This window comes from Gracilinanus agilis, chromosome 2 (genome assembly GCF_016433145.1).
Source record: "Gracilinanus agilis isolate LMUSP501 chromosome 2, AgileGrace, whole genome shotgun sequence".
NCBI classification, from domain to species: domain Eukaryota; kingdom Metazoa; phylum Chordata; class Mammalia; order Didelphimorphia; family Didelphidae; genus Gracilinanus; species Gracilinanus agilis.
In genome coordinates, this window is record NC_058131.1 from 291,407,922 (window position 1) to 291,433,366 (window position 25,445).

The 25,445-nt window shown below is 39.8% G+C and overlaps 1 protein-coding gene across 3 annotated transcripts in view; it reads right to left on the bottom strand.

The window, feature by feature from the left end:
* Positions 1-25,445, bottom strand: part of LOC123237302 (guanine nucleotide-binding protein G(o) subunit alpha) — a 237,441-nt gene that overhangs the window by 130,401 nt on the left and 81,595 nt on the right. For all 3 annotated transcript variants that reach the window (XM_044664135.1, XM_044664136.1, XM_044664137.1), the window contains exon 3: positions 888-1,029. In XM_044664135.1, coding sequence (XP_044520070.1) covers positions 888-1,029 — 142 coding nt within the window. The remainder of the gene's footprint in view (positions 1-887; positions 1,030-25,445) is intronic.

Consider the following 25,445-nt stretch of genomic DNA (forward strand, 5'->3'; position numbering starts at 1 on the left):
CCCCTTCCTCTCTCTCCCTCTCTCCCCCTCCCTCTCTCTCCCTCTCTCCCTCTCTCCCTCTCCCTCTCCCTTTCCCTCTCCCTCTCCCTCTCTATTTAGTGTTTCCAGAGTGGTTGGGTATAATTCAGTCCTGTGGTTAATTCAAATGTTTGCAAACAAGCTTCTTTTATATACTTACTTTGTTCACCACTTAACGGGTGCCTAGAAATAGACCTTAAAAACAGCCCCTGCTCTATGACACGGCCTTCCTATAGGGGAGGAGAGAACTTAGACATCTGTCAGAAATATCCCACATTCACCCTAGGGTGGCTGAAAATACTTTCTTTTGTGGGGGAGGAGGGAGAGAGTCATTTTAAATACAATTCTTCAACCCCCCCCCCCCCATGAAGCAAAAGAGGGAGAGATCCTGCATGAAGCAGACTTTTTCAGGGGGAAAAATGTGCTTGTTGAAACTAGGGACTCTCTTTTACCCTTCTTTGTACCCTTTGTGCTAGGGCTTAGTAGACTGCCTGGCACATAGTAGATCCTTAATAAATGCATGTTGACTAACTGGAAGATGCTTTAACTTCATTTTCAGCAGTTCGGTATTACTGCAGTGCTGGTATACTCAGCTTTAGGTCAGCAGACACATTTCTTATCTGCCGAAGAAACCTGGCATTGGGGCTGCCTTGATTAAAAGCTCTTTCTTCAAGTTTCTTCACTCTGAGGTCCTTTTTCGATTATATTTACCAAGTCAGTTGGATCTATTTGCTTAGGTTGTGTAAATATGCCTTCTCTTATGCGGCATAATCCACAGCCATTCCTTCCAGGCAGCCTGGTATTTAAAAAAGGAGAAAGCTCGAATAATGGAGAGAGGAGCCACTGTCTCAATCAGAATATCGACCTACCCTTCGTTCCTTGTCACCATATTCAATGCCCAAGGTGTCCATGGCACGGACAATAGCTGCCAGGGATTGGATAGTGTTGCTATAGACCACAGGCTTATACTGCTTCACGTCTTCTCCAGAGAAACCATCTTCATGAATAATCCTAAAAAACACCAAATACATCAAATGTCATAAGAATATTCTTCAGGTGAAAAAAGTATCACAGAATACTAGAATCATAAACCTAGAAGATGACAGAGGTGTAGTCTGCAAAACTCCCAAGTATGGCCTGAACCAGTTGGAAATATAAGTGGAAAATGTTTAATAAGATAAATAAAAATACAGCACAATATATATAATGCTAATGTTTAGTTTTCCAAGTTAATACGCTGGCTGCAGGGATCCATTTCTACTTGAGTTTGATAGCACTGTTTTAGAACACAGAATATAGAATGTTGAACCTAGAAGGAGCATTCATCAGAGAACAAAGCTAACAATGCCAGAACTGGAAGGGATTTTTGAACATGGAACATTAGAACTCGAAGTGCCTTAGAACAGAAAACACTGAAAGTCTGAGCTAGAAGAAGCTTTAGACCAATGGTTCCCAAACTTTTTTGGCCTACCGCCCCCTTTCCAGGAAAATATTACTTAGCCCCCTGGAAATTAATTTTTTAAAAATTTGAATAGCAATTAATAGGAAAGTAAATGCACCTGTGGCCATCACTGCCCCACTGGATTGCTGAGCACCCACCAGGGGGTGGTGGTGCCCACTTTGGGAATCACTGCTTTAGAACATAGAATGGTCAAGGTGGAAGAGGCTTAAAACATAGGATTTTAAAGCTGAAAGGGACTCTAAATCTAATCCTGTCATTTTACAGAGAAGGAAAAGAAAACCTAAAGGGAAGAAAGAACTTACCCAAGGGTATGTAGCTATTTAGTGGCACATCCAGCTTTAGAGCCCAGACCAGTTCAGGGCTTTTATTCACAAATGGTATCAGGCAAGAGAAAATCCCTTTCAGACTATTAAGTCATTAATATACCCTTTCTAGACAGCTGGCACAAAGGTAAACTTCCCTGTAGCCAGCCTGTATCCAAAATAGTACAGATTTTGTATTAGTAGACCCAATCTACTAAAGCCCCTATGAGGTTTGAGGGTAGAAGTGGGAAAATGTGTCCCTGGGCCATTTTAAGAAGTGGGAGGTGTGACACTCTTTTCCTTAAGACCTTAAAGATCTGTCTCCCCAGTGGAAAATGTCACATGCAAAGGCACCAGGAGGAAGGGAGGCGGGAGGGCTTGGCACTACATTTCAAACACACTCATTTATTCACCATCGACATCCAAGTATGTTCTAACATCCAAGGAGCTTGCTCAGGAAAATCCACTCCCCGCCCTGACATTGTCAGTTTTTTCTTCTCCTAGGTATGACATCTCCCCGCTTCTGACCACTGCCCCCACAGTAGCAGATTCTACAGAAAACTCTTCATGACCACAAGTACTAGAGAGGATGGGCACTGGATCCATGATTTTATTGGTCCAGGAACTCTAAGATGAATAAACTCCTGACACTGAAGCAAACAGGCGCCTTTTCAGCACCTTATAGGTCTTAAACATTTGCCTAGGGCACAAAGCGGTACAGAAACTCACCCCCACTTAGGATATGTTAAGAGTAGGAGACTGCGAGGGGGAAACCCCAGTCTTCCAAATCCACGACCAGCCTTCTATCCATTCCATCATGCTGCCTTTCAGAAATTATAAGTTGGCTGAATAAAGGGCCTTTTTTAGGGGCAAAAATGCTTTGTTCTCTATAGAAGTCGCTGCAGTGCCCCACTGAAGGTACATCTCTTTTGTAATTAGCAAAGAGGGAGGCTTTTATACACACACACACACACACTCATGTGTACATGCATGTCTACATATGCATTTATATATGTTAATATAGTATGGGTCTATGTAGATATGTGTATAAAATTAATAATGCCTGGTAGGGGAGAACAATGAGAAAATACATTAATAAAAGCCATATTTGCAAATTCATTTTGTCAAAAATAAAATAATTATTTGCTAGCTTAAGCAAGGTCTTGTGCCTTAATTACAGGTGTTGACTAGGCCCCTATTCCCTCTGTAATATGTAAGGACTATAAAATTTTAGAATACTTTCACTGATGTATTTCCTAAAAGATGGCACCTACAATAAAATACATTTTTTAGGTGATTCTTTTTTAAAAAATTATCTCGCAAAACACACTTCCATATTGGCCCCTGTTATAAGAGCACACTCATAAAAAACCAAAATCCCCAAATAAAACTGAAAATATAACATTCTCCATATAATTTGCCCTGGTTAGTTGTCACCATAGAATTTCCATCTTGGAAGGAGAAACACAGAAGAAAAACAACTGCTTGAACACATGGGCTGATGGGGATATTATTGGGGATGTAGACACTAAATGATAACTCTAGTCCAACTATCAATAATATGCAATTAGGTCTTGATCACTATACATGTAAAACCCAGTGGAATTGTGTTTCGGCTAAGGGGGGTTAGGGAGGCTTGTGGGAGAGGGAAAGAACATGAAATATGTAACTAGGGGAAAATATTCAAAATAAAAATAAAAAAAATTTCCATTTTCCTTGTTTTGATCACTATGCTTCTCTTAATGCAGTTTTTTTAATGCAGTTTTAATAGTAGTATTAAATGTAATTTAATACTAGTAGTATTTAAATTTAATAGTATTATTAAATTTTACTTAATTAAATTTTACTTAATCAAATTTAATTAAGTTAATTAAATTTAAGAGAGTATTAATAGTAGGGTTTTATTTTGGGGTGATGTTCTTGTGTCACATTATTAACTGATATAGACCTTGTTTAGTCATTTTAGTCATGTCTGACTCTTTGTGACCCCATTTAGGGTTTTGTTGGCAGAGATACTACAGTGTACCATTTTCTTCTTCAGCTCATTTTCCAGATTAAGAAACTGAAGCAAGTTAAGTGACTTGCCCAAGCTCATGAAGCTAGTAAGTATATGAAGCCAGATTTGAACTCAGGAAAAGGTGAGCCTTTTTGATGCCAGGGCCAGAGCTCTCTGCACTATGGCACCACCTAAGTTTCCCTAGACCTTATAATCCTCTTAAGTCCTCACATCTTTTTTACATGGACTATATAGTCAAGCTTTACTTCCTCTCTTTTACACTTGTATAACTCATGCTTTGAATTCAAGAGAAGAACATCATATTCCTATAGAATAAAAGCTCTCTGAGGACAGGGGCCATTTTCAATTTTGTCTTTATACTGCCAGCATCTGGCACATAGTGGATCCTTAATCAATACTTGTGAGTCTGGATGAATTAGCAATTTTAATAAAATCAGGACATCTCATTTGGAACAAATCAGTAATTCATATTCTTGTGAGTAAAAGACCCTCACTAAATTTGCTAATTGTTATTTCTGGCCTTGGACAATAGTATTTTTTAGTATTTAGTCAGAATACATAGTATTACTTTCCTTTCAATTAACCTCATGTTAGAAAAGCATTTTTGGGGAGGAGAGGGACCAGATCTGAGAGAGAGGAAATTAACTATGAGAAAACTTCTCTACTCATACAAATCTGCAACTTACAGTTTTACAGAACTGCCTGAAAGATTAAGTCCTTTACCATGGGTCACACAGACAGTATATATCAGAGGTAGCCCTCAAACCCAGGTCTTCTTGACTCCCAGGCTGACTTTCTAGCCAATAATCCAAGCTGCTTCTCTAGGGACAATATAGTTTAATCTTATTGCATCCAGTCAATTACTGCTCTCTCTTTGGAGAGAGTTGAAAGGGAGGGAACAAGAGTTTGCTATCCAATCTCTATGACCCTTAGTATCATCTCAGGGGGCTCCCCTGGAGTGATGTGGATATGCTAATTTAAGGGCAAACTGTTGTGCTTTCAGAAACACTGATGTGGCGTTTTTTTGAGTGCATCTTAGAGCATGATCACCCTCCTTTCCAAGGAGAGGTTCTTAAAAAACATTTTTTTTTCCTCATTGCATAGTATTATTATAAGGCAGCTAGGTGGCACAGTGGATAGAGTGTTGGGCTTGGAATCAGGAAGATTCATCTTCATGAGTTCAAATTCTGCCTCAGACATTTACTAGTTCTGGGCAAGTCCATTAAGCCTGTGAGCTTCAGTTTCCTCATCTGTCAAATGAGCTGGAGAAGGAAATGGCAAACCACTTCAGTATCTTTGCCAAGAAAACCCCAAAAGGGGTCAGGAAGAGGCAGACACGATTGAAATGACTGAACACAACAACAAAATAATATTACTGTATTCTTCTTTGCTTTAACTGGGTTTACTGAACATTTAAAGTTTGTAATCAGGGACAGTCAGGAGACTGGCTAGATTAGATGAATGGCATACAACTGAAAGTGTTAAGTACAATAAGATTGTTGGCATACCTAGTGGAACTAAGGTCTACCATTTAGGAACCATTGCCCTGAGGTCTGCTCTTTGGGTCATTAGTTGGCTCCCTTCCTTGCTATGTCCTCCCCTAACTGTAGTAGTTCTTTTCCCATTTAAATAAAAGCAACAATATTAATAGCTAATGCATAGACTGTTTTAAAGTTTGTAGAGTTTCACATATACTGAATTTGCTGATTAATAACCTCAAATTTCTCACTTATGATATAGCGTCCCAAGTTCAAGAGCTTGGCCCCACTGGAGTTTTCAAAGGGATAAATTTTTTTTTATTTACATTTTTTTAATTTATTTTTTTAATTTTAAACCCTTAATTTCTGTGTATTGACTTATAGGTGGAAGAGTGGTAAGGGTAGGCAATGGGGGTCAAGTGACTTGCCCAGCGTCACACAGCTGGGAAGTGTCTGAGGCCGGATTTGAACCTAGGACCTCCTGTCTCTAGGCCTGGCTCTCAATCCACTGAGCTACCCAGCTGCCCCAAAAGGGATAAATTTTTGAAAATAAAATTAGAATCTTTTGAAACCAAATTTCAAAACCCTAACCATGTTTCAAAAGAATATATTTCTAGACTTGTTCAAACTGCCTTATGTTAATGCAAATATGCTTCCAATTTCAGTGGAGTTTTTATGAAGTACGTAACTTTAAAAAATGACCATATTCACAATTCCCTTATTATAATTCCCTCAGTTTGTGGGGAGGAAAAGAGAAGGTATTTGTAAGTGGCCTCTCATATGAATTTTTAATCCTCTCCTTTGACCAAACCTATCATTTCAGGTATTATGTTAGAGTAGACTGAGGATGAGGTAAATGAAAGGATTAAAACACAGCAGGACTTTGTACTTGCTCAAACTACTTTTGTTTTTTTAATTTACCTGAGCATGGGTTCCTTGCCTGGAGCTCCTCTCTCCTCACTTAATACTCAGGTGAGGTACAGATGCTTTGAATTTGAGACTAGTTCTTATAGCTAGCATTGATGTATGCTACTTTTTGTGTTATGTATTTGTTTAAGGGCATTACAAATATTATCTCACTTAATCCTCAACAACTGCAGTACATAGGCTCTATGGCTAGCCACTTTTTAACAAATGAGAAAACTGAGGCAGGCAGAGATCACCCAGCTAGCAAGTACCCGAGGCCATCTTTGAACTCAGGTTTCCCTGGTTGTCCAGAGTTCTACCTGCCCAACTGTTTCTTGTTCTCATGTTTTGGGCCAAAAGACCTATGTGAATAATAAGGATGTTGGGGGAACTGTCAGCTGTTTGGCCTCCCTAGTACTATCTAGCAAGACTCTCAAGTTCCTCCCACCCCTCACCATCCCTTTTACCTCACTTTTCCACACCCATCTGTCTTCTGTGAGGCAAATTAGGCTGGGGATTACACAGATTTGGATACACTTAGGGCTGCAAATTTTTAGTTTAAATGATACCAGAGAGCCTGGAGTGTGAAGAAATAGACTCCAGGCAGACATCAGTTGTGTTTGATGTAATACCGTTATGTAGCCTGCAATGATTGAAGGTATTCAAGTAAAAGACAATTACACATAGAAAGTCCCTGAAACATAACAATTGAACAACTGCACGCCAGAAAACCATCTGGGTTTCCTTCCTTTCTTGTTCGCTGCCTTACTTGCATATTGTTGGCTGGTACCCCTGAGCCACTACATTCACTGCTCTTTTCTGGGTGTCTCTTCTGTTGTCCCCAGGCTTTACCCAGAGTCCAAGGTCTTCCAGGTCTTTCAGATTCTCCTGGTCTATGTGTGAACTTCCAGCCTCCCATTCCTTTAAGGCCACTGAAGAGAAATGTTGAATTTTGGGTTTTTTTGAACCCTCATCCTCCACTTAGAATCAATACTAAGTATTGGTTCCAAGGCAGAAGAGCAGTAATGGGTAGGCGATGGGGGTTAAGTGACTTGTCCAGGGTCTCACAACTAGGAAGTGTCTGAGGTCAGATTTGAAACCAGGACCTCCTGTCTCTAGGCCTGTCTCTCCATCCACTGAGCTATGCAGTTTCCCCCTAGGTTTTTTTTTTTAAAAGAGATAATAAGGCAGGTAGCTAGGTGTCTCAGTAGATAGAGGACCAGCCCTAGAGACAGGAGGTCCTATATTCAAATCTGACCTTAGTCACTTCCTAGTAGTGTAACCCTGGCCAAACCCCTCTTGCCTAGCCATTACTACTCTTTTGCCTTAATAATAAATGACAGATCCAGAATTTGAATCTAGATGCTCTGATTTGAAATTCAACATCCTCTCTACTACATCCTGGCTCCCCAGGACTCTATTCTAATGTGTCCTGGGTTGGGAGAAGGGAAGGTAACACCCAGAAGGTAAGGGTCTTTTCATTTTTTAAAGAGATAATTAGTGACTAAGGTAAATAAGATAAAACAAACTTAACTCATTACTGAATCATGAGATTACAAGGCATGGGAATCTTCTCCTGAGGCAGGGCCTGAGATAATTATTGAATAAATGAAATCTAGTATCTAATCACAACCAGCCATCACAACTTCTTGGGCTCACTAACCTCCCTCTTGTCTACCTGGAATCTGGCCAGAGGGCCCACCACATGGTCAAGAACAATCAAGCCAACACTACTCTTCCTGGAAAGAATCTTTGTCCTGGGATCTCCATCGCCATTCTTTGGTGTATCGGAGTCTCTGAGAAACGAAGTGCCTTGAATCTATATCTCCTGACTTCAAGTTTACACTTATAATAAGTCTGTTAGCCTATAAACTGAGCATCGGTCCTGTCTCCCTGGCACCAGTACTGAAAAGACCTACTAATCTTTTAGGTAATCTTTCTTGATTCAGAACCATGATTGGAAGGTCTCAGGAAGGATGAGATCATAGCTCTAGAGTCAGAAGGGACTGTAGAGGCCACCTACTTAAGCCTCCTCACTTTACATTTTAGCAAACTAAGGCCCAGGGACTTTTTCTCAAGACCACACAAGTAGGACCCAACCGAGGTGGAATTTGATCTCAGGTCATCTCATGCCAGAGCCAGCGATTTTCCCTTGTACCATTCTTCCTCCTAGAGAAGGGCACCATAGCATGACCCCTAGGAAGATCAATCATGATATTACTAGATCCTAGATTTAGATTTGAAGGGAACCTAGAAGTTATGTAGCCCAACTCTCTCATTTTATCCATGAGAAAACCAAGGCCCAGAGGGCTTAAGAGATTTGCCCAAGATCTCATAAGCATTTGAATCTAGATGCTCTGACTTGAAGTTCAGCATTCTCTCTACCACACCATGCCCCAGGCTCCCCAGGACTCTAGTCTAATGTGTAAGAGAAGTTAACACCCATAACTTTAGCCCCGGAAATCTTGGCTCTCTTCAAGCCCCCAATTCCTTTTGTCTGTCAAATGGGGAGAGCAATACTTATACTGCCTACATCACAGAGTTGTCAGGAGAAAATTGCTCTGCAAACTTTAAAGAACTATAGAAATATAGTTTATATAGAAATAAATATAGAAATAAAGCATTTTCATAATCATTCAAGATGTAGTGGGAGAACTGGTATCAAAGATAAGATTAGTTGGTTTCAAATCCTGTCTGACACTTATTGTCTCTATGACTCTGGACAAGTCACTTCATATCTGAGCGGTCTCTGATATTCTCCAAGACTATGAACTGCTGAGACGGTGGTAATCTGCATTACTATATTAATTAGATATTATATCTATAATAATAAATAATAAAATATATCTATATAATATAACATTATATTATGATATGAATTTATATAATGTTATATAATATGACAATATTATAATAATGAATTAATAATACTAAGACCTCCCTATATTAATGAAATCACAAGTCTGATCCTTATACTATCCCATTATCATTTTCAGCATCATTCTCTATATTAACTAGGCCTGCTCTATGATTTTTCAGATACTTCCTTGGAAGGAAAAGGATTTTCCTTCATAAATGATCCCAAATTTGAGTCATAGCAATCACTAGGCTCCAGCTCCTCAAAACAGGGGAGAAAGGTTTCTCATAATCTCTCTGCAACAGTCTCATGGAACACGATAGGAATCCAAAGTGTCTTATTCTCTGTCAGTTTTTCTAGGTCTAAGTAGGTCTCCCATATTTTAAAAAGGGATATAAAAATGTGGAAGCCCAAAGCCTTGGGGAGGGGGGGCATTGGAGTCAAAGTAAAAATAACTTGAAGGAATTTTGGTGTGCTTAAGATACTTAATTTTTAGACACCTTAAAATATGGGAAGATTAGTCAAGTAAGAAATTTGGGCTCCAAGGCCCAAATCCTGCTAGAGAGAGCTGAAATGTAGTTCCAGTCAGACAGCTTGCATATTTGGATGATTCTGTGATATATTAGTCATTGCTACCACCTCCCCTTCCCCCAAGCCACATTTGTTTTCCGCACCCTAGATATGGAATCCTAGGCTCATATAACTTTAGCATTGGAAGGGAATTTAAAGGTCACTCAAATTATACTTGCCTATTTATGGTTGAAGGAACTCACTATGTTCTCCCTGAGCTACACAGTCAATGAAGTACCAGCTCAATTCCACATATCTGGGGGAAAAAATCAAAAGGCCACCCACAAACTAAGTTTCGCTAAAAAGTATTCCTGGTAATAGCGTCAGAAGGTCAGAAGAACAGCAAGCTGAACTGGAAGCAAGCTTGGGCTGAGTTTATAGGACTAAATGTTTGACTTTGGACATGGAACTGGAAGCTAAAACATGGAAGTAATTAGGTAAAAATAAGTGAAGTAGATAGTGGAAGGTCAGAAGCCAGACAAAACATAATGAGTATACCCAGATTTATAGAGACCATTCCTATGGGGAAAATGTCAAGCAAGTCCTTTTCTTCTGGTCCCACAGGACATTCTCTTCTGATGTCTAGTCAAATTGGAATGAAGGCTCCTTACTCTACTGGCTACCTTTGGCTTGGATTTCTCTGGCTACTTTTTACCTTCTACCAAGAATTCTGTTTTAGGTTTGTACCCTCTTATGAGCCAGATTTTCTATGGAAAAGGAGGTTTCCAAAGTCATTGGGCCTATCAGCATGTTTCTACTATCTTTTGGTCTGCTCCACCTGTGGGCAAGTTGTGTTTTGTTAATAAATACATGGTATACTAGAAAGATTAGTGGATCTGAAGTCAAAAGATCTAGATTCAAATCCTGACTCTTTCACTTCTCTGTGTGGACTCGAGGAAATCATTCATTCTCTCCGAACCTCAGTTTCCTTATCTGTAAAATAAGGACTTTCTAAGTTGTCTCCATGACCTTGTAATCCCATGTGCCTTAAAGAATCACAGGATTTAGTTTGGAAGCGGTTTTCAAAATCACTTTACCCCACCTCCTCATTTTACAAATGAGGAAACTGAAATATATTTCAATTCAACAAACCAATATTGCATGCTATCTGAAAGACCCTTTGCTAGGCCTGGGAACACAAAGGAAAAATAAGTGGACCAGTTCCTTCTGTCAAGAATCTGCCATCACATTGTTGGGTTACAAAGTATAAAATTATTTGAGAAAGGAGTAAATGACAACAGAAGAGAACAAGAAAGTTCCACTGGAGTTGAGCCTTAAAGGATGCTAAGGATTGAAGAGAGACAGTAATGAAATGGCATTACATTCTGGGAATGGAGAACAGCCAGTGCAAAGGTTAAGAGATTGGAAATGGAAGGTCAATTTTGGGGAACAGCTAGCAGATAGTTGGGCCAGAATGTAGAGTTCATGGAGGAAAATGTAAAGGCAGTCTAGGAGGGGGAGGTAGGAGCCACCTACCTTGTAAATGGTCTTATATGTCATGTTGAAGAATTTGTTGTTTATCCTCTAGGCAATAGGGAGACAAGGAAGACTTGCCTCCATCTTTTTTTCCTTTCCTCTCTCCTCCTTTCTTCACTTGCCCAGTTGTCTCCCTCTCCTATGTATCATTCTTACTTACTCTTAGCTGGCTGCTTAGTAGTCTCTGCTAAACCAGAAATTTAACCATAATAAAGGACTTTAAAAATCATAAAATCTTAGATTTGGAAAGAACTTCAGAAGCTGTGTAGTCCCACCACTTCTTAGAAGCAATGATGCTTTTCCCCCTATATTTTATTTTTATTGTCATGCAAAACACACTTAAATATGGGTCATAGTTGTAAAGAGCACACTCATACATAACCCAAACTCCAAAAAAACCCCATAAATACATTGATATGAAAAATGACTCCAACAGTTCTTTCTTTGGAGGTGGATAGTATCCACCATCATAAGACTTTCAGGATTGTCCCAGGTCAAGTAATGAGGCTTTTCAAAGCAGCCTAAGATCACTTCTCTGGCTACTACTCCACAGTGTGGATTCACATTGACCTTGATGTCCACTAAAAACCATAAATCTTTTTCAGACAAATCACTGTCTGAATGTGCCATCTCCATTTTGTCCTGGTAAAATGTTTTGAACAAAGATAAGACCTTACATTTATTCCTGTTGGATTCCATCATATTAGATTCAGCTTATCAAGGACTTTTTGGATCCTCACATTATTCTCAGCTTTTTTTTCATCTGTAAATCTGATAAGCATATGGTATATTCAAATAATTTATAAGAATATTAGCCAGCAGAGGACAAGCACAGATTCCCATGGCATTCCTCTGAAGACTTCCTATTAAGTGTATAGCTTGTCACTCTTTTCCAAACATATCTAACTATTATTATGACCTAGTTTTCATCTCTTCATATTAGATGCAAAAAAGAAGAGAATAAAATACTTTATGAAACTCTTTGCTAAAATCTAGGTAAATTCTATCTTGAGTAGTGCCTTGATCTATGAGATTAGTAACTCTTTTGAAAAAAGGAAGTAAGTTTAGTCTAGTCCAGTGGTACCCAAACTTTTTTTGGCCTACCGCCCCCTTTCCAGAAAAAAAATATTACTTAGCCCCCCTGGAAATTAATTTTTAAAAAATTTTAATAGCAATTGATAGGAAAGATAAATGCACCTGTGGCCATCACTGCCTCCCTGGATTGCTGCAGCACCCACCAGGGGGCGGTAGCACCCACTTTGGGAATCACTGGTCTAGTATGACCTATTCTTGAGGAAGCCGTAAGAACTGCTTCATTTTTGGGATGTTCATTAACTGTCTCTGTAATGATTCATCCTAGACTTACCCCTACCCAGGAATTAAAATAAAGTTCAGTGGCCTGTGGTTAGAGATTAGTCTCCTCCTCCTTTGAAATCTCAACATTTGCCATTCTCTAGTCCTGTGCTACCTCTCCCACAATTCCCTGACTTTCAAATATCACTGACATTGGCTCAGAAGTCACATTTGCCAGGTCTTTCAGTACCTGAGGATGCAGTTTATCTGGGACAAGTGATTTGAATTAATTGGGGACAAAGAAGTGTGTTCTTATTATCTTCTTACTTATCTTGGAAGTCAAGCTCTTGTTAACCATTTTTGTTCTTTTCTTTCCAGTTCAAAGATAATTTTTGGCAGGAAAAAAAAGAGAATAAAAATTAGAGCAGCTCTTCCTTCCTTTCTGTTGTCAATTATTGCCATCCCATCCACCTCAAACAGGTGTTCTAACTCTTTTTTGATCTTTATTCTGCCAATATAGCTTTAACCTCCCCCCTATCCCAACTCTATTTTTTGACCTTGGTTTTCTTTATAGCCTTGTTCATCCTGAGTTGTATCACTCCTGATGACTCTGTCATGCAATTAATTGATGGCAGAAGTACATTCACCTTCATTTACCTGCCATGGCTTCCATCTTCTATACATGTCTTAAAAACCCAAGTTGATGGATGAGTATTGTGTCCTCCCACATCAGTCTTTTCAGAAAACCCCTGCTTTTTGTCCATATCAGAATTGTTTTCTTCTGTGTCTTCAGCATTTCATTCTTGACTTTTCTATCTCTCTTGGGCTGACTTCCCCTGTGGGATTTTAGCCCACTTCTTTCTCATTGATGTTAGAACCTTTTGAAATCTACTTCCCCCAATCTCAGGTGCTGGTCAGGTCATTATGCCTAATTTTCTTCCAAGATTCCCATTATTTTTTCCCTTTTTTTGCCTTTCCTCAGAGAATCAGATCCAGAAGAAAATTGTTTTTTCCTTTGGTTAATCTATTTTTTGAAAGAGAAAGTTATCAAGCCAAGACATCATTAATTGCTCTGCTTTTGTCAGAGAGCTCACCAGAAAATGAGTCTCCCATCTCCACCATATCCTACCTGCATGCCAGCCTTGAGATCTGTTTGCCAGGCTCCTCAACTATTTCCTCTTTCTAAGTGGTCAGTAGTCATGACAAAATCACTTCTATTTCTCCTTCCATTGATCTTCACCAAATGCTCTCTACCTTACTTACCTCACTCTGGTTCCAGGATTTCCTCCTGTGTTTATATCTTAATATTCAGTGCTACTCTTGTCTTCCTTTAACCCATTTTTTTTGGGTGGGGGATAAGATGGACCCATTCACTGCCATACTCCAGTCATGGGATATCCCACCAAGCTTCAGGGACAGCAGGCCAAATTTTCTTCCTTGTAAAAGAACCTCTAATCCCTATTACTCAATGTCAAAGCAAAGCAACATGGTTTAGAGAAGGGAAAGATGGACTTGTACTCAAAGTCCTAGCTTCTGACACCAGCCTAGGATTCTGGGTAAACTGCTTAACACCTAACTCTGAGCCTGAGTTTTTCTCTTCTGCAAAACATGGGCAATAATACCTACTAAAAAGGCTATTGTGTGGAAAGTACTTTGTATATTTCAAAATGCTACAGAAATGTGAGTTGCTAACATTCCGAGTGCTATCTTTGTTTTATATGACAGAGCCTGCAATCTCCTGACTTAATCAAATGCCCTGAGCGAGAGAATTGAGTCTTCTTCATTGGAATCTCCAAGGATAAGGAAAGCAGATACACCAAGAGTAGGATGGGTTGGGCAATTCAGCTTAAGGACAGATGAGCTTTTAAACACTGGGTTGTTGGGAAATCCAAATGATCTCATTTCCCGGCCACCCTAATCATTGTTCTCTGTGGGGCTAGATCTGTTGAATGGGACTGGAGGGACACATATATTTTTTCCAATTTGGTTAAGGTCAGATAGAGTCAGTATTGAAGCTTACTTGTTGCTTATATGGGACAAGACCTTTACTTCTGCATTGCGAGAAGATAGAAACAACAAGGCAAAGCTGGGACTGAGAAAATCCAGATTAAAAAATACTTGAAAAATTCTGGGTAAGGGGGAAGGCAGGGCATTTAGGTGGCTCAGTGGATTGAAAGCCAAGCCTAAAGATAGGTGGTCCTGGGTTCAAATCTGGACTTGGAGACTTCCTAGCTATGTGACCTTAACCCCAATTCCCTAGCCCTTACCACTTAGAACCAATATGCAATATTGATTATAAGATGGAAGGTAAATGTTTTTGTTTTTGTTTTTTTAAAGAAAAAATTCAGGGTGGGGGGGGAAGGAGTAGGGAATGAAATAATCCTTAAAATGAGCATCTTTGGAATGAGAGCAGCTGGCAAGGGATATTTAGATTTTGTACATATTAAATGATGTAAGAATATCTGTGAATGCATATATGAATGTACATTTACGTGATGGGCACTCCACTTAAAGCTAAATATTCAATAATACATCTACAAAGCTACTTAAGATTATTTCTTGAATGTTAATGGAACCCTGGGCAGAGACCTGACAACCAGTTTTACAAAGCCAGGGAACCAATTATTTTCAAGGACAAGATCAAAGAAGAAACAAGAAATGACCACAGAAAAGGGTGGGGGGGATTTTTGATCAACAATAGGACACATAATTGAAAGCTGCAAATTGTGAACAGTAAGAACAACACACACATACACACTGGGGCTGGGTAGAGCATGTCTGCATAGAATTGTAAGATAATAGGTGAGGTGAATGCGGTAGCCACTCCATTTAAAACGGGGATGTTTTTCCTCCTACAGAAGGGAAATGAGTCTAGGAAAGGAGATATGTGGTCATAGAATTAACGAAAAAGGATTTACTGAGTGCCTACACTGAATAAGGCTTTGTGGAGGATACAGGGAAGCATAACACCTAGAACCTTCACAGGGGAGTGACCAGAGTATGGTTTGAATCCCATTTCAGACCCTTATTAACTCTGTGATACTAAGCAAATTATTTATTTACTCCGAGTCTTAATCTTCATATCTGTAAAACTGGCATTTTACAGGCTTTTGTGAGATGCAATAATGTACATAAAGGACTTTGCAAACCTTAAAAGTATTATACACTGGGAATTATTATTATTATGGTGCATTCTCAAGGAGCTTATAGATCATTTTGGTAGAGCAGGTAAATGACAAAAAGAAAGGTTGCATATATACATCAAATGTTTATAGCAAGCTTTTGTTGTAGTAAAAAAGCTGGAATTAAAGAAGGTTGGAGAATCGCTGTTATGAGGGAGCATCAATAAGAGAATGGCATATTGGGAAATCATTCTTTTTAAATTTATGGTATTAAGAAAGGCATAAATAAATTGTAAATGAGGATGGGGTGGGGAGAGAATAATTTAAAATGTAAGGCAATGATAATATATGTATAATCCAGATCAGATTGCTTATTATTTCTGAGAAGGGAGAGGGAAGGAAGGGAAAGAGACAATTTGGATTTTATAATTTTAGGAAACATATGTTGAAAATTTTTATTACATGTAACTGGGAAAATAAAATATCTTTGAATAAATTTAAAAAAAAGTAAGGCAAACATACGCTAAGTACCAAGTAAGGGTATAGACCATGTGTTCTCAACCTGAGGACCACAGGCTACATGGATTTCAGGGGACTTGTGAATTTTTTTCTTCCTATTTTGATGATTTAGTTTTTAGTAGAACTGGCTTCCTTTATAATCCTATGCTTTTTATGCTATTTAAGACATTATTCTGAGAAGGAGTGCTTGGGCCTCCCAAGTCTTTCAAAGGAGACAATGCTATCCCCAAAAGGCAACAAACCCCAACATAAGACCTTACTCCTTGGGGAATTCTGAAGAGGGAGGGAAGAAAAAAGACTTCCCACCAGGTGTAGGACTTTTAGGGATGGTTTGAATGAAAATAAGTGGAGCAGAAGGGGAAGTATTCCTTGAGTGTAGAGGGTACAAAGGCCCATTAACAGGTGTGTGTGTGTGTGTGTGTGTGTGTGTGTGTGTGTGTGTGTGTGTGTGTAGGGCAATTACCCAAGTAGCCAGGCTAACAGTCTTCAAGTAAAGGAAGAGACATGACATGGAAGCTGAATGCCAGATGTTTGCCATCTGCACTGAAGACAAAAGAAAATGGGCTTCATTGTAGAGTTGTTCAGTAGGGATTTCAGTCCAATTAAGCCTTGTGAAAGACTAGAAGAGAGAATTAGAACAGAGGGAGAGGGAAGGGCCTTCTTCTTTGGAAACCTCTAAGGATAGGGAAGACAGATTGGCTGTGAGGGCAGAATGGGACACAGCTTGGGCTTGGAGCCAATGGGAAGGACTAGTTGAATTTTGAAGGTTCTCCCAGTATTTTGTGGAGTTTTAGAAACTTACTGTACTTTATGTGAATTCAAACTTCTTGGCAGGAAATATCCTAAAATGTACACAGAGAGGGGATTGGCGGGTATGTTATAATTCAGGGCTCCCAGTCTTTTGTAAGGCATGAAACACATTGATCTTCTAAATTCACAGACAGAGATGGAAGGGTCTTAGGTGTCATCTGTTCCAATCCTCTCATATTACGGATGAGAAAAAAAGAGGGAAAGTGATTTGTCTAAGGCTACAGGAAGAAGTTATCTTTCCTTCTAGAATATTTAGGCTTCTACTCTTTGGACAATGCCATGGGACTACTTGTAAAGATGCCACTAAGTGTCCAATGGTGTCCAGAGTTGGTTTGAGATTCTCTCTCATTTAACATTTTCATTAAAGCACTTGAAGACAGAGTAAACAGCATATTAATGAAATGTGCAGATGAGACTAAATTGGGAGGTGTTGCAAACAGCAGTAAGGCAAGAGAAAAACTGCCAGAAAAATAATAGAATCTTATTGGTTGGGAGAAGGGCCAGCATAGGTGAGACATCCCAGGGAAAGAAAAGCTGTCTAAGAGAGGATGCTGAGCTGAACAGCTGTTGGCCCTGCCTTAGGTCTGGTCTGGCTCTTCCTCTTGGCTCCAATGGGTACTGGCTTTCAGGGACCTCTCCCTTGTGTTTTGTGCCACTTAAATCAAAGTCGGTGGTTAATAAAATCATCACTATGCATGATTTGCTTAGAGATGAGACCCTGACCTTGTTGCTATTATCAAGATTTGCCTGACGAGGCAGATGGGCCATGATTAATCTAGGTTGGCATGTGGTCTACAGGCACAGATATGTGGGGAATGGAATGGGCATCACTGGGACTTAATGAGTTCACTTCCCCCTAAGTGGTCATCTTGCCCCCAAACCAGGTTTGGGGGAATCTGCCTTAGGCTTCTGGACTTTGGGAACAGAGCTGCTTAGCTACACTTCAAGGTCCCAGACTTAAGGGCTTCCTGGTCTTCAAATTCAGATTCATATAAATGAGTCTTCCCTTGGTGGTTTTCCTTGGGGATTCCAATTTCATAGTTCTCTATGGATAGCCCTAGCCTTCCACCTGCAAGCCGGGAACTTGTTTTGGTATTGCATTTGGAGGCTGAGAATATTTTTCAGGTTAACCTAGCATTTCACAGGTTAAACTACTCCCATTTTCCACAGATCATTTAACATTACATCAGATTATGATGTAACATCAATAAACTAGGCAAGTTGTTTTGAGCTGGCTCCCCATGCTTTTAGCTTTGGGAGGTGCCTGAAGCCAAAACAATCTCATCTGCTCTCTTCTCCACATTACTCTCCTAGATGGGAGCTGATTCTCTGGCCTTGGAGAATTCTACCAGCTGACAGTAAAACTCTCCAGCAGCAGCAACAGTAGCTCCTAAAATTTAACATATTTGCTGGAAAACCCTCTGCTCATTCCTATTTGCCAAGAAGTTTGATTTGACTACTAGCTATCCCTAGGACAGTCTGAGACAGAATGGATTGGAAATTTCCCCCTTGTTACTTGGTGTGACATTTTCTATACATCTTTTTCTCCTGAAATTCAGCACAGATGCCTCAATGGTAAGGGACTCTTTTCAGATTGTGAACAGCTTACAGAGAGAGTATACAGCAAGAACATTCATTGGCTTTATAGTTTAGAGAACCTGGGTTGGACTCTGGTTGTTTCTCACTACCTTTGTGACATTGGCCAAATCTCCACTCTCTTGAGTCTCAGGGCTCTCTATTTAATTTAATTTTTTTATTTTAATGATCCTTCTATTTTAAATGAAAGGATCTCTCCTAGCATGAAATCAGGAGTTTTAAAGCTGGGGTCCAGAGATTCCCAGTGGTCTATAGGTATATTTCAAGAATTCCAAGAAGTGTGGATGGGAAAAAAATTACATCTTTATTTTTATCAAACTGAAATTCATTATTTCTTTCAATTATTTAAAAACCTTACTCTGCAAAGGAGACTATAAGTTTCATCAGGATGCCAGGACACAAAAAAGGTTAAGTACCCTTGCCTTAGATATAATAGCCAAGAGACATTTAGTTATGGAGGAGCAGGCTGAATAAAGGATGAATACAAGGCTTTTGCAAAATAGTTGTCTTTGGTGATATCCACTGCTTTCTTGCTCTTCCTCATACAGGTCATTGATCTCTCATCTCCGTGTCTTTTTCCAAGATATCTCCCATACATTACCTCCTCATGTCTATCTCTTAGAATTTCTAATTTACTTCAAGGCTCAGCTCAAGAAATCACCTTCTACATGAGACCTTTTCTGATCCTCCCAGCTCTCAGTGCCCTTCCTTCAAATCATCTTACATTTTTTTGTAGATACTTATAAATATTGTTTCTTTCAGTAAAATATAAGCTCTTTGAGGGCAAGACTGTTTCATTTTTGGTTTTTGTGGCTCTAGAATCTAACACAGTGACTAGCACATAGTTGATACTTAATAAAGGCTTAACTGACTAACGGGTGGTATAGCAGAAGCCTCCTTAGACTGGGTACGAGGGGAGGTAGGTTTCATTTTTTTACCTTGTTCTACCACTTACTGGCTAAGTGATCTTGGGCAAGTTACTTCTGATCTCTGGGCCTTTCTTCCTTCCTCTTTAAAAGAAGAGAGTTGAACAAGGTCTGTTCCAGATCTGACACGGGGGTGGGGGGGGGATCTTCAGAAAGAGAGCTCTGAGAGGAAGGACAGCAAAGGGAAACAAATGCACCAGAGGAGGGAAATGTAATCGAAGTATTGAGAGTTTTACTCTTTCCTGGGCATAAAGGCTGATTTAGTGCCTGGATTAGACAAGCTACCTCATGTGCAAGGTCTCCCTCAAAGAACTCGCACATCCCTGCACAGTGCAGTCGTTGTGCCCAGCAGACCTTATGTGCAGGGGGTAAAAAACAGTCAGAGTAGCTTGGCACTGCTTTACACCACTGGAAATGGACAAACAGCATCATCTGAGCCAGGATCCCAGAGCCTATAGTGTGTCTTTTACCTACAGAAAAATGTGTCAGTTCCTTCAATTATTGTAAGTAGTGGCAGCTGTGGGTTGTGGCAATGGATAGTCACAGCCCAAAGCCTCGGGCCTAAGGCTACTGGACACGGCCCTCGATGAACTCCTGTAGGACAGCATGCCAACTTGTCTGCCTAGGCTACTGCCATTTTTCAGGGGAAGGACATGTATGCTACACTTCAAGACAGAACATTTAGTCAGTCAACAGGAATAGAATTCTCACGGCCTCAAGAGCAGTGTAATACTCCCACTACATGTTTAATGTCCTCTTATGACAAAGTCATTTACCTATTATCCAGATTATAGTATTCAGTTGGACAGATATTCCATAGAGTATAGTATATCCATTGACATAGATCTAAGGTTAATGCTACAAATGGACAATGAACCAGGGTTCTACAAGAGGAAGATAATGGGCTAGACTGCCTTTAGGAAATTACACAGAGCTGTTAATGACCCCAAGCTTCTCTTTGGAATAAAGACGGATCATTTTTAGCATCAATATTCTTCCAGGGATAGAAGGCTGGCCCAGAAGTCAGGAAAGCCTCAGTTCAAGTCCTACTTGTGTCCTCACATCTGATACCTACAGGCTGTGTAATCCCAGGCAAATCACTTAACCTCTTGTGTGGTATCTAACATTCAGGAATGTGAATTACAATGTAATTGAAAAATAGTTAACAAATAAATAAAAATACAATAAAATAGATAATGTCAACATGTGGGGAAGTTAGCACAATGGGAAGGGCACCAGGTCTGAAGTCAGGAAGACTCATCTGTCCTCAGACACTTACTAGCTATGTGACTCTGGACAAGTCACTTAACCTTATTTGCCTTAGTTTCTCATCAGTTAAAAAAAAAGAGCTGGAGAAGGAAATGGCAAATGATTCTAACATCTTTGCCAAGAAAACCTCAAATGGAGTCACCAAGAACTGGGCATGACCCAAAAATGTCAACATCTGACTTTCTACACCAATGTGTAGTCGACAAAAAATCCTTACCTATGGTTTAGTGGCCCCCATTTCTATTGGAGTTTGACACTACTGTCCTAGGCAACTTTTGAAGACATTTGATTGCAAAAAATGTGCCTAATTGCCTTAGAATAGAAATTCTTCAGCTGAAAGTTCCTGCTACTAATAAAATGGCAGGCTATCCCTAGCTCTTATTCTTCCAGGGATGCTGTATGTCTGAGTGTCATGGAACATCATAGCTGCCGAAGAATTTGAGTTGAAGATCACCCAAAAGACTGATAGGATTAAGCAGGCTGCAATGAATTTAGTAAGAGAAGTAGTTGAAAGGATGTCATCTGAGGGATATATGACTGGAAAAAAAGGTAAGTCTATCACATGGAGAGAAGAGACAGCCTGTATGTTCACCATTGGTATTTATATAATTTCAAGAGAACTAGAGAAAGGCCACCAGAATGTTAGATGGATCCCTCATGGGAGTCTTATAGGTAAGAGCAGTGCATAAAAGGAAGGCAAGGAAGTAAGTATTGCAGTCTACATCACTGGAGAAAGTATCCACCTTGATGAGATCCCAGATCCACTGAAGCATCTCGGGTTCTCTTGCCACAGTCCTGAGACATAGGTAGTGGTATAGTTATCATTATCCTCCCTTTGCTGATGAGGAGATTGTAGCTATGAGAGGGGAAGTGTTTTCTTAGATACATGGCTGGTAAGCAGCAAAGCTAAGACCCTGATCCAGGCCTTTAATTCCAAATGGCCTTTTCATAGGACCTTCTTGCCTCTTTTGGATCTTGGGCTACATGATAAAAGGAGAGAAAAGCCATTTTTAACCTCGTAGAGCTCATAATTTAACAAGGCAGAGGCAAAGACTAAGAAATGTCATCAGTAGAAACAGAGTTTCTATTGTATTTTCAATTAGCTGTGCCAGTGGAGGCAAACAGTGGTACAGAAAATCCCAAACTGGACAGGCCAACAATCATTTGAATTTAACTTAGTAATGCATCCTGTGTATTCGAGGCATCCAATTAATTTGATTAATTATGGTAAGCTCAGGCTAATTTATAATTCATTTCCATACCAAGAGCATACTCTGTGTGTGTATGTGTGTGTGTGTGTGTGTGTGTGTGTGTGTGTGTGTGTGTGTAGGTAGTGGGGTAAACCCACCTGGGATTAAACAAGGGAGTTCTTAACACATCCACGTTAGAGTCAGAAGACCTAGATCCAGATCCTGATTGTGCTTTTCATTGTTGCATTACATTGGATAAGTCATTTCCCCCTCTCTGAGCCGCAGTTGTTTTTTGTTTTGTTTTGTTTTGTTTTAGCAATCTGAGGGAGTTGGACAAAATGAATTAGCCCAATTCTAAATTCTATGATTCCATAAATGTTTCCTATGAATATCACATGTAGTTATCTGAGAATTGCCTAAAGAGAAGGAGAAAAAAAATCACAGAAATGCTTCAAGGAGAAAAAGTTTGCCCATTGGCTGATAGGCAAATTGCTATTCTTAGTATTTTTCATCTCTACTCCTTACTATTTGCCCTCCATCTTAATGTTTTAATGGGCAGCTATGAGCTAAAGTAGATAGAGTGCTGGGCTGGATGTCTGGAAGACCTGAGTTCAAATCCGGCCTTAGATACTAGCTATTTGAGCTTGGGCAAACCACTTAACTTTGTTGGCCTCAGTTTCCTCATCTATAAAATGAACTGGAGAAGAAAATGGTAAACCACTCTAGTGTCTTTGCTGAGAAAACCCCAAATGGGGTCCTAAAGGGTTAGACATGATAAAACAATAGAATAATAAGAACTAATGTTTTAGTTTCTCAATAGCTATGTTGCTTTCAAAAGTTCTCTGATAGTACATACTATCCCAGTGTTGGCGAACCTATGGCACAGGTACCAAAGATAGGACACAGAGTGCTCTCGGTGGGCACATGTGCTGCCCTCCCTCTCCCTGCCAGTGTTTGTTACTAGAAAGGCAGAGAGACTCAGGTGGGGGGCTGCTTTCCTCCCTCTTTCCACTGTGCCTGATGATATTTTTTTCACATGCCCCACCCCTCTGCCCAGCAGCCAATGGGAGCACATAGGGAGTAAGGTGGGCGGCTTATAGGAGGCAGAGCTGGAGGGGAGCAGAGCATTCAGGCCACTTCCCTTCTCCTCTTCCCCTGCACTGAGGACATTCCTTACTTCACCCACCCCTCCCCAGCACACCCATCGGGGATGGAGCAGGGTACAAGCCATGGTCTCTAAAAGGTTCACCATCACCACACGATCCTCATGTAAATAACCAAGCCTCTGCTGGAATTGGGTACCAAAAAGATCCCAGAAATAGTTATGATGTACATAAAAATGAATGTAAGTGGAAGGAGAGGAATTTTTCAACCCATTGCCTGAATGTTTCCCCAGTAATCCCCAAAGATACAACTATCCAAATATTCAGTGTGGTAACTTCACATTCCTGCCCTCACCCTAACACCATGGTCATTTGGAGGCACAACTACTTGCAAAGGCTGGAGGGTAAGTAAAAAAGGGACAGAAGAAGAAATGAAGGCAGCACAACACAATGGAAAGACTGCTGAACCTGGATTCAGAAGACCTGAGTTCAAATCCCAACTCTTCTACTGATGGTGTGACCTTAGTCAAGTCCCTTAACTCTTTTGGGCCTTAGTTCCCTCATCTATAAAATGACGGAGCTAGGTGAGGTGATATTTAGGCCCTTACTACAATTTTTCTTTAACGCTTATCTTCTTACTTGGAATCAACACTGCATAAGGAAGATTCTGAGGCCAGATTTGAATTCAGGCTTACAATAATTTTAGGTCTATGACCTTGTGGTATTCTCAGGGGGCAAAAGTCACTCTTTACCAAATTTTGCTTAAAGGATCCAGAATTTAAAATTATAGAACTATTTTTCTGCAAAATTCCTACAAGTTTTGACATTGTAGGATTTTACGGTTTCTCTCAGAAAGGAAGTCTGTCCTGATTTCTCTTGGCCATATTAACTGACCAAACCAGTGGATTAGAATTTAACACTGAATTGCAGGCTTTCCCAAACTGACTATTTATTTTTTGTATATGGGTGAGTCTCATCTCCTCACGTCTTTGGGGTCTTTAAGCAGACTCTGGCTGACCATTTGTTAAAAACACTATCCCTGCATTTGTGCTTGGGGAAGTCAATTAGATGGTCTCTGAGGTCTTTTTCAATTCTAGGATTCTATGACCCTGATGATTAGCTTCTGGAGGGACAGGGTTGCACCTCACACTTCTTTGCAGCCCACTCAGAACTTAGCTCTGTCTCAGGAAACCTGGGCAAAGAGAGGCTAAGTGGCGTGCCCGTGGTCCTACAACTAGTAAGTGTCTGAAGCTGGATTTGAGCTCAGGTCTTCCTGATTCCAAGCCCAGAGCCCTATCCATGTTACCACCTACCTGCCTAATAATATTGATAATAATAATAACAACAACATTTACATGGTACTTTAAGGGTTGCAAACCACTTTGCATATAAGAGATCATCTGAAAAGAATAGATGAAAAATTTAATTTAAAAATAAACCTGAAGTGATAATAACATTATTAGCACTAACTTAAGCAGCTTGAAGACTTTAAGGAGACCTTATATAGCAGAAATAATTTTTGAAACTAAAATTAAAATAAAAAACTACGATACATGTAAAATATACCATAGCCTATTTAAAATATACTCAATATAATAAAAGTTCTAAAATATTAAGCATAATAATAGGCCATTTAATTCCATTTTTCATTCACAGGGGAAAGGCAGATAGAAACCAAACACAGATCCAGGTTGAAATTTCGTTGTCTAATTTGTTATAAAAACACCAATTTTCATCTCATGGTTAAAGAACAAGGTAGCATGGCATGGTGGACAGTGTACTGGACACAGATGCAGAAGGCTGCCTTCAAATCCTCTAAAATGTAATTAACTGTATGACCAAAGCCCAGAAAAGCTGCATCCTCAGAAGCAGATCATTGTTCACTCATAGCTTACCCACTCTAACCACTAAAAAACAAACAAACAAACTCTCTTCTCTCTACCAGATATCAATGGTGCAATGCTTTCTAGATGTTATTTATTCTGGTAATTTAGGGCACATTTCTGGGAGTCCCCAAAGTGAGGGTTCTAATCCCATTTTTGATATGAACTCATTATATAATTTCCTTCTTTCCGGTCCTCAATTTCATAATCTAAGAAATGCCAATGGCATAATGGATAGAATATTGGGCCTGGAGTCAAGGAGACCTGAGTTCAAATCTAGCCTCGGCATTTTAAAAGCCATGGGATTGGAGGCAAATGACTTAATTTCTGTCTGCTTCAGTCTCCTCAACTGTAAAAATGGGTATAATAATAGCACCTACCTTTCAGGAACATTGTGAGGATCAAGTGAGATAATAATTTGCAAAGGACTTACTTAGCACAGTGCTTGGCACATAGTAGGTATTTAGTAAATGCTTGTTCCTTCACCTCCCCCCTAAAATGAAAAGGTTGTATGATCCTTTTTAGTTTGAACATTCTATGTCTGAATTCTGGGGTTCAGATTTGATTCCATTTCTGCTTGAGAGATGCAAGCATTGGGTTGTGACCAGCTGGGTAACCTTGGACACAAGGAGGCAGCGTGGTGAATGG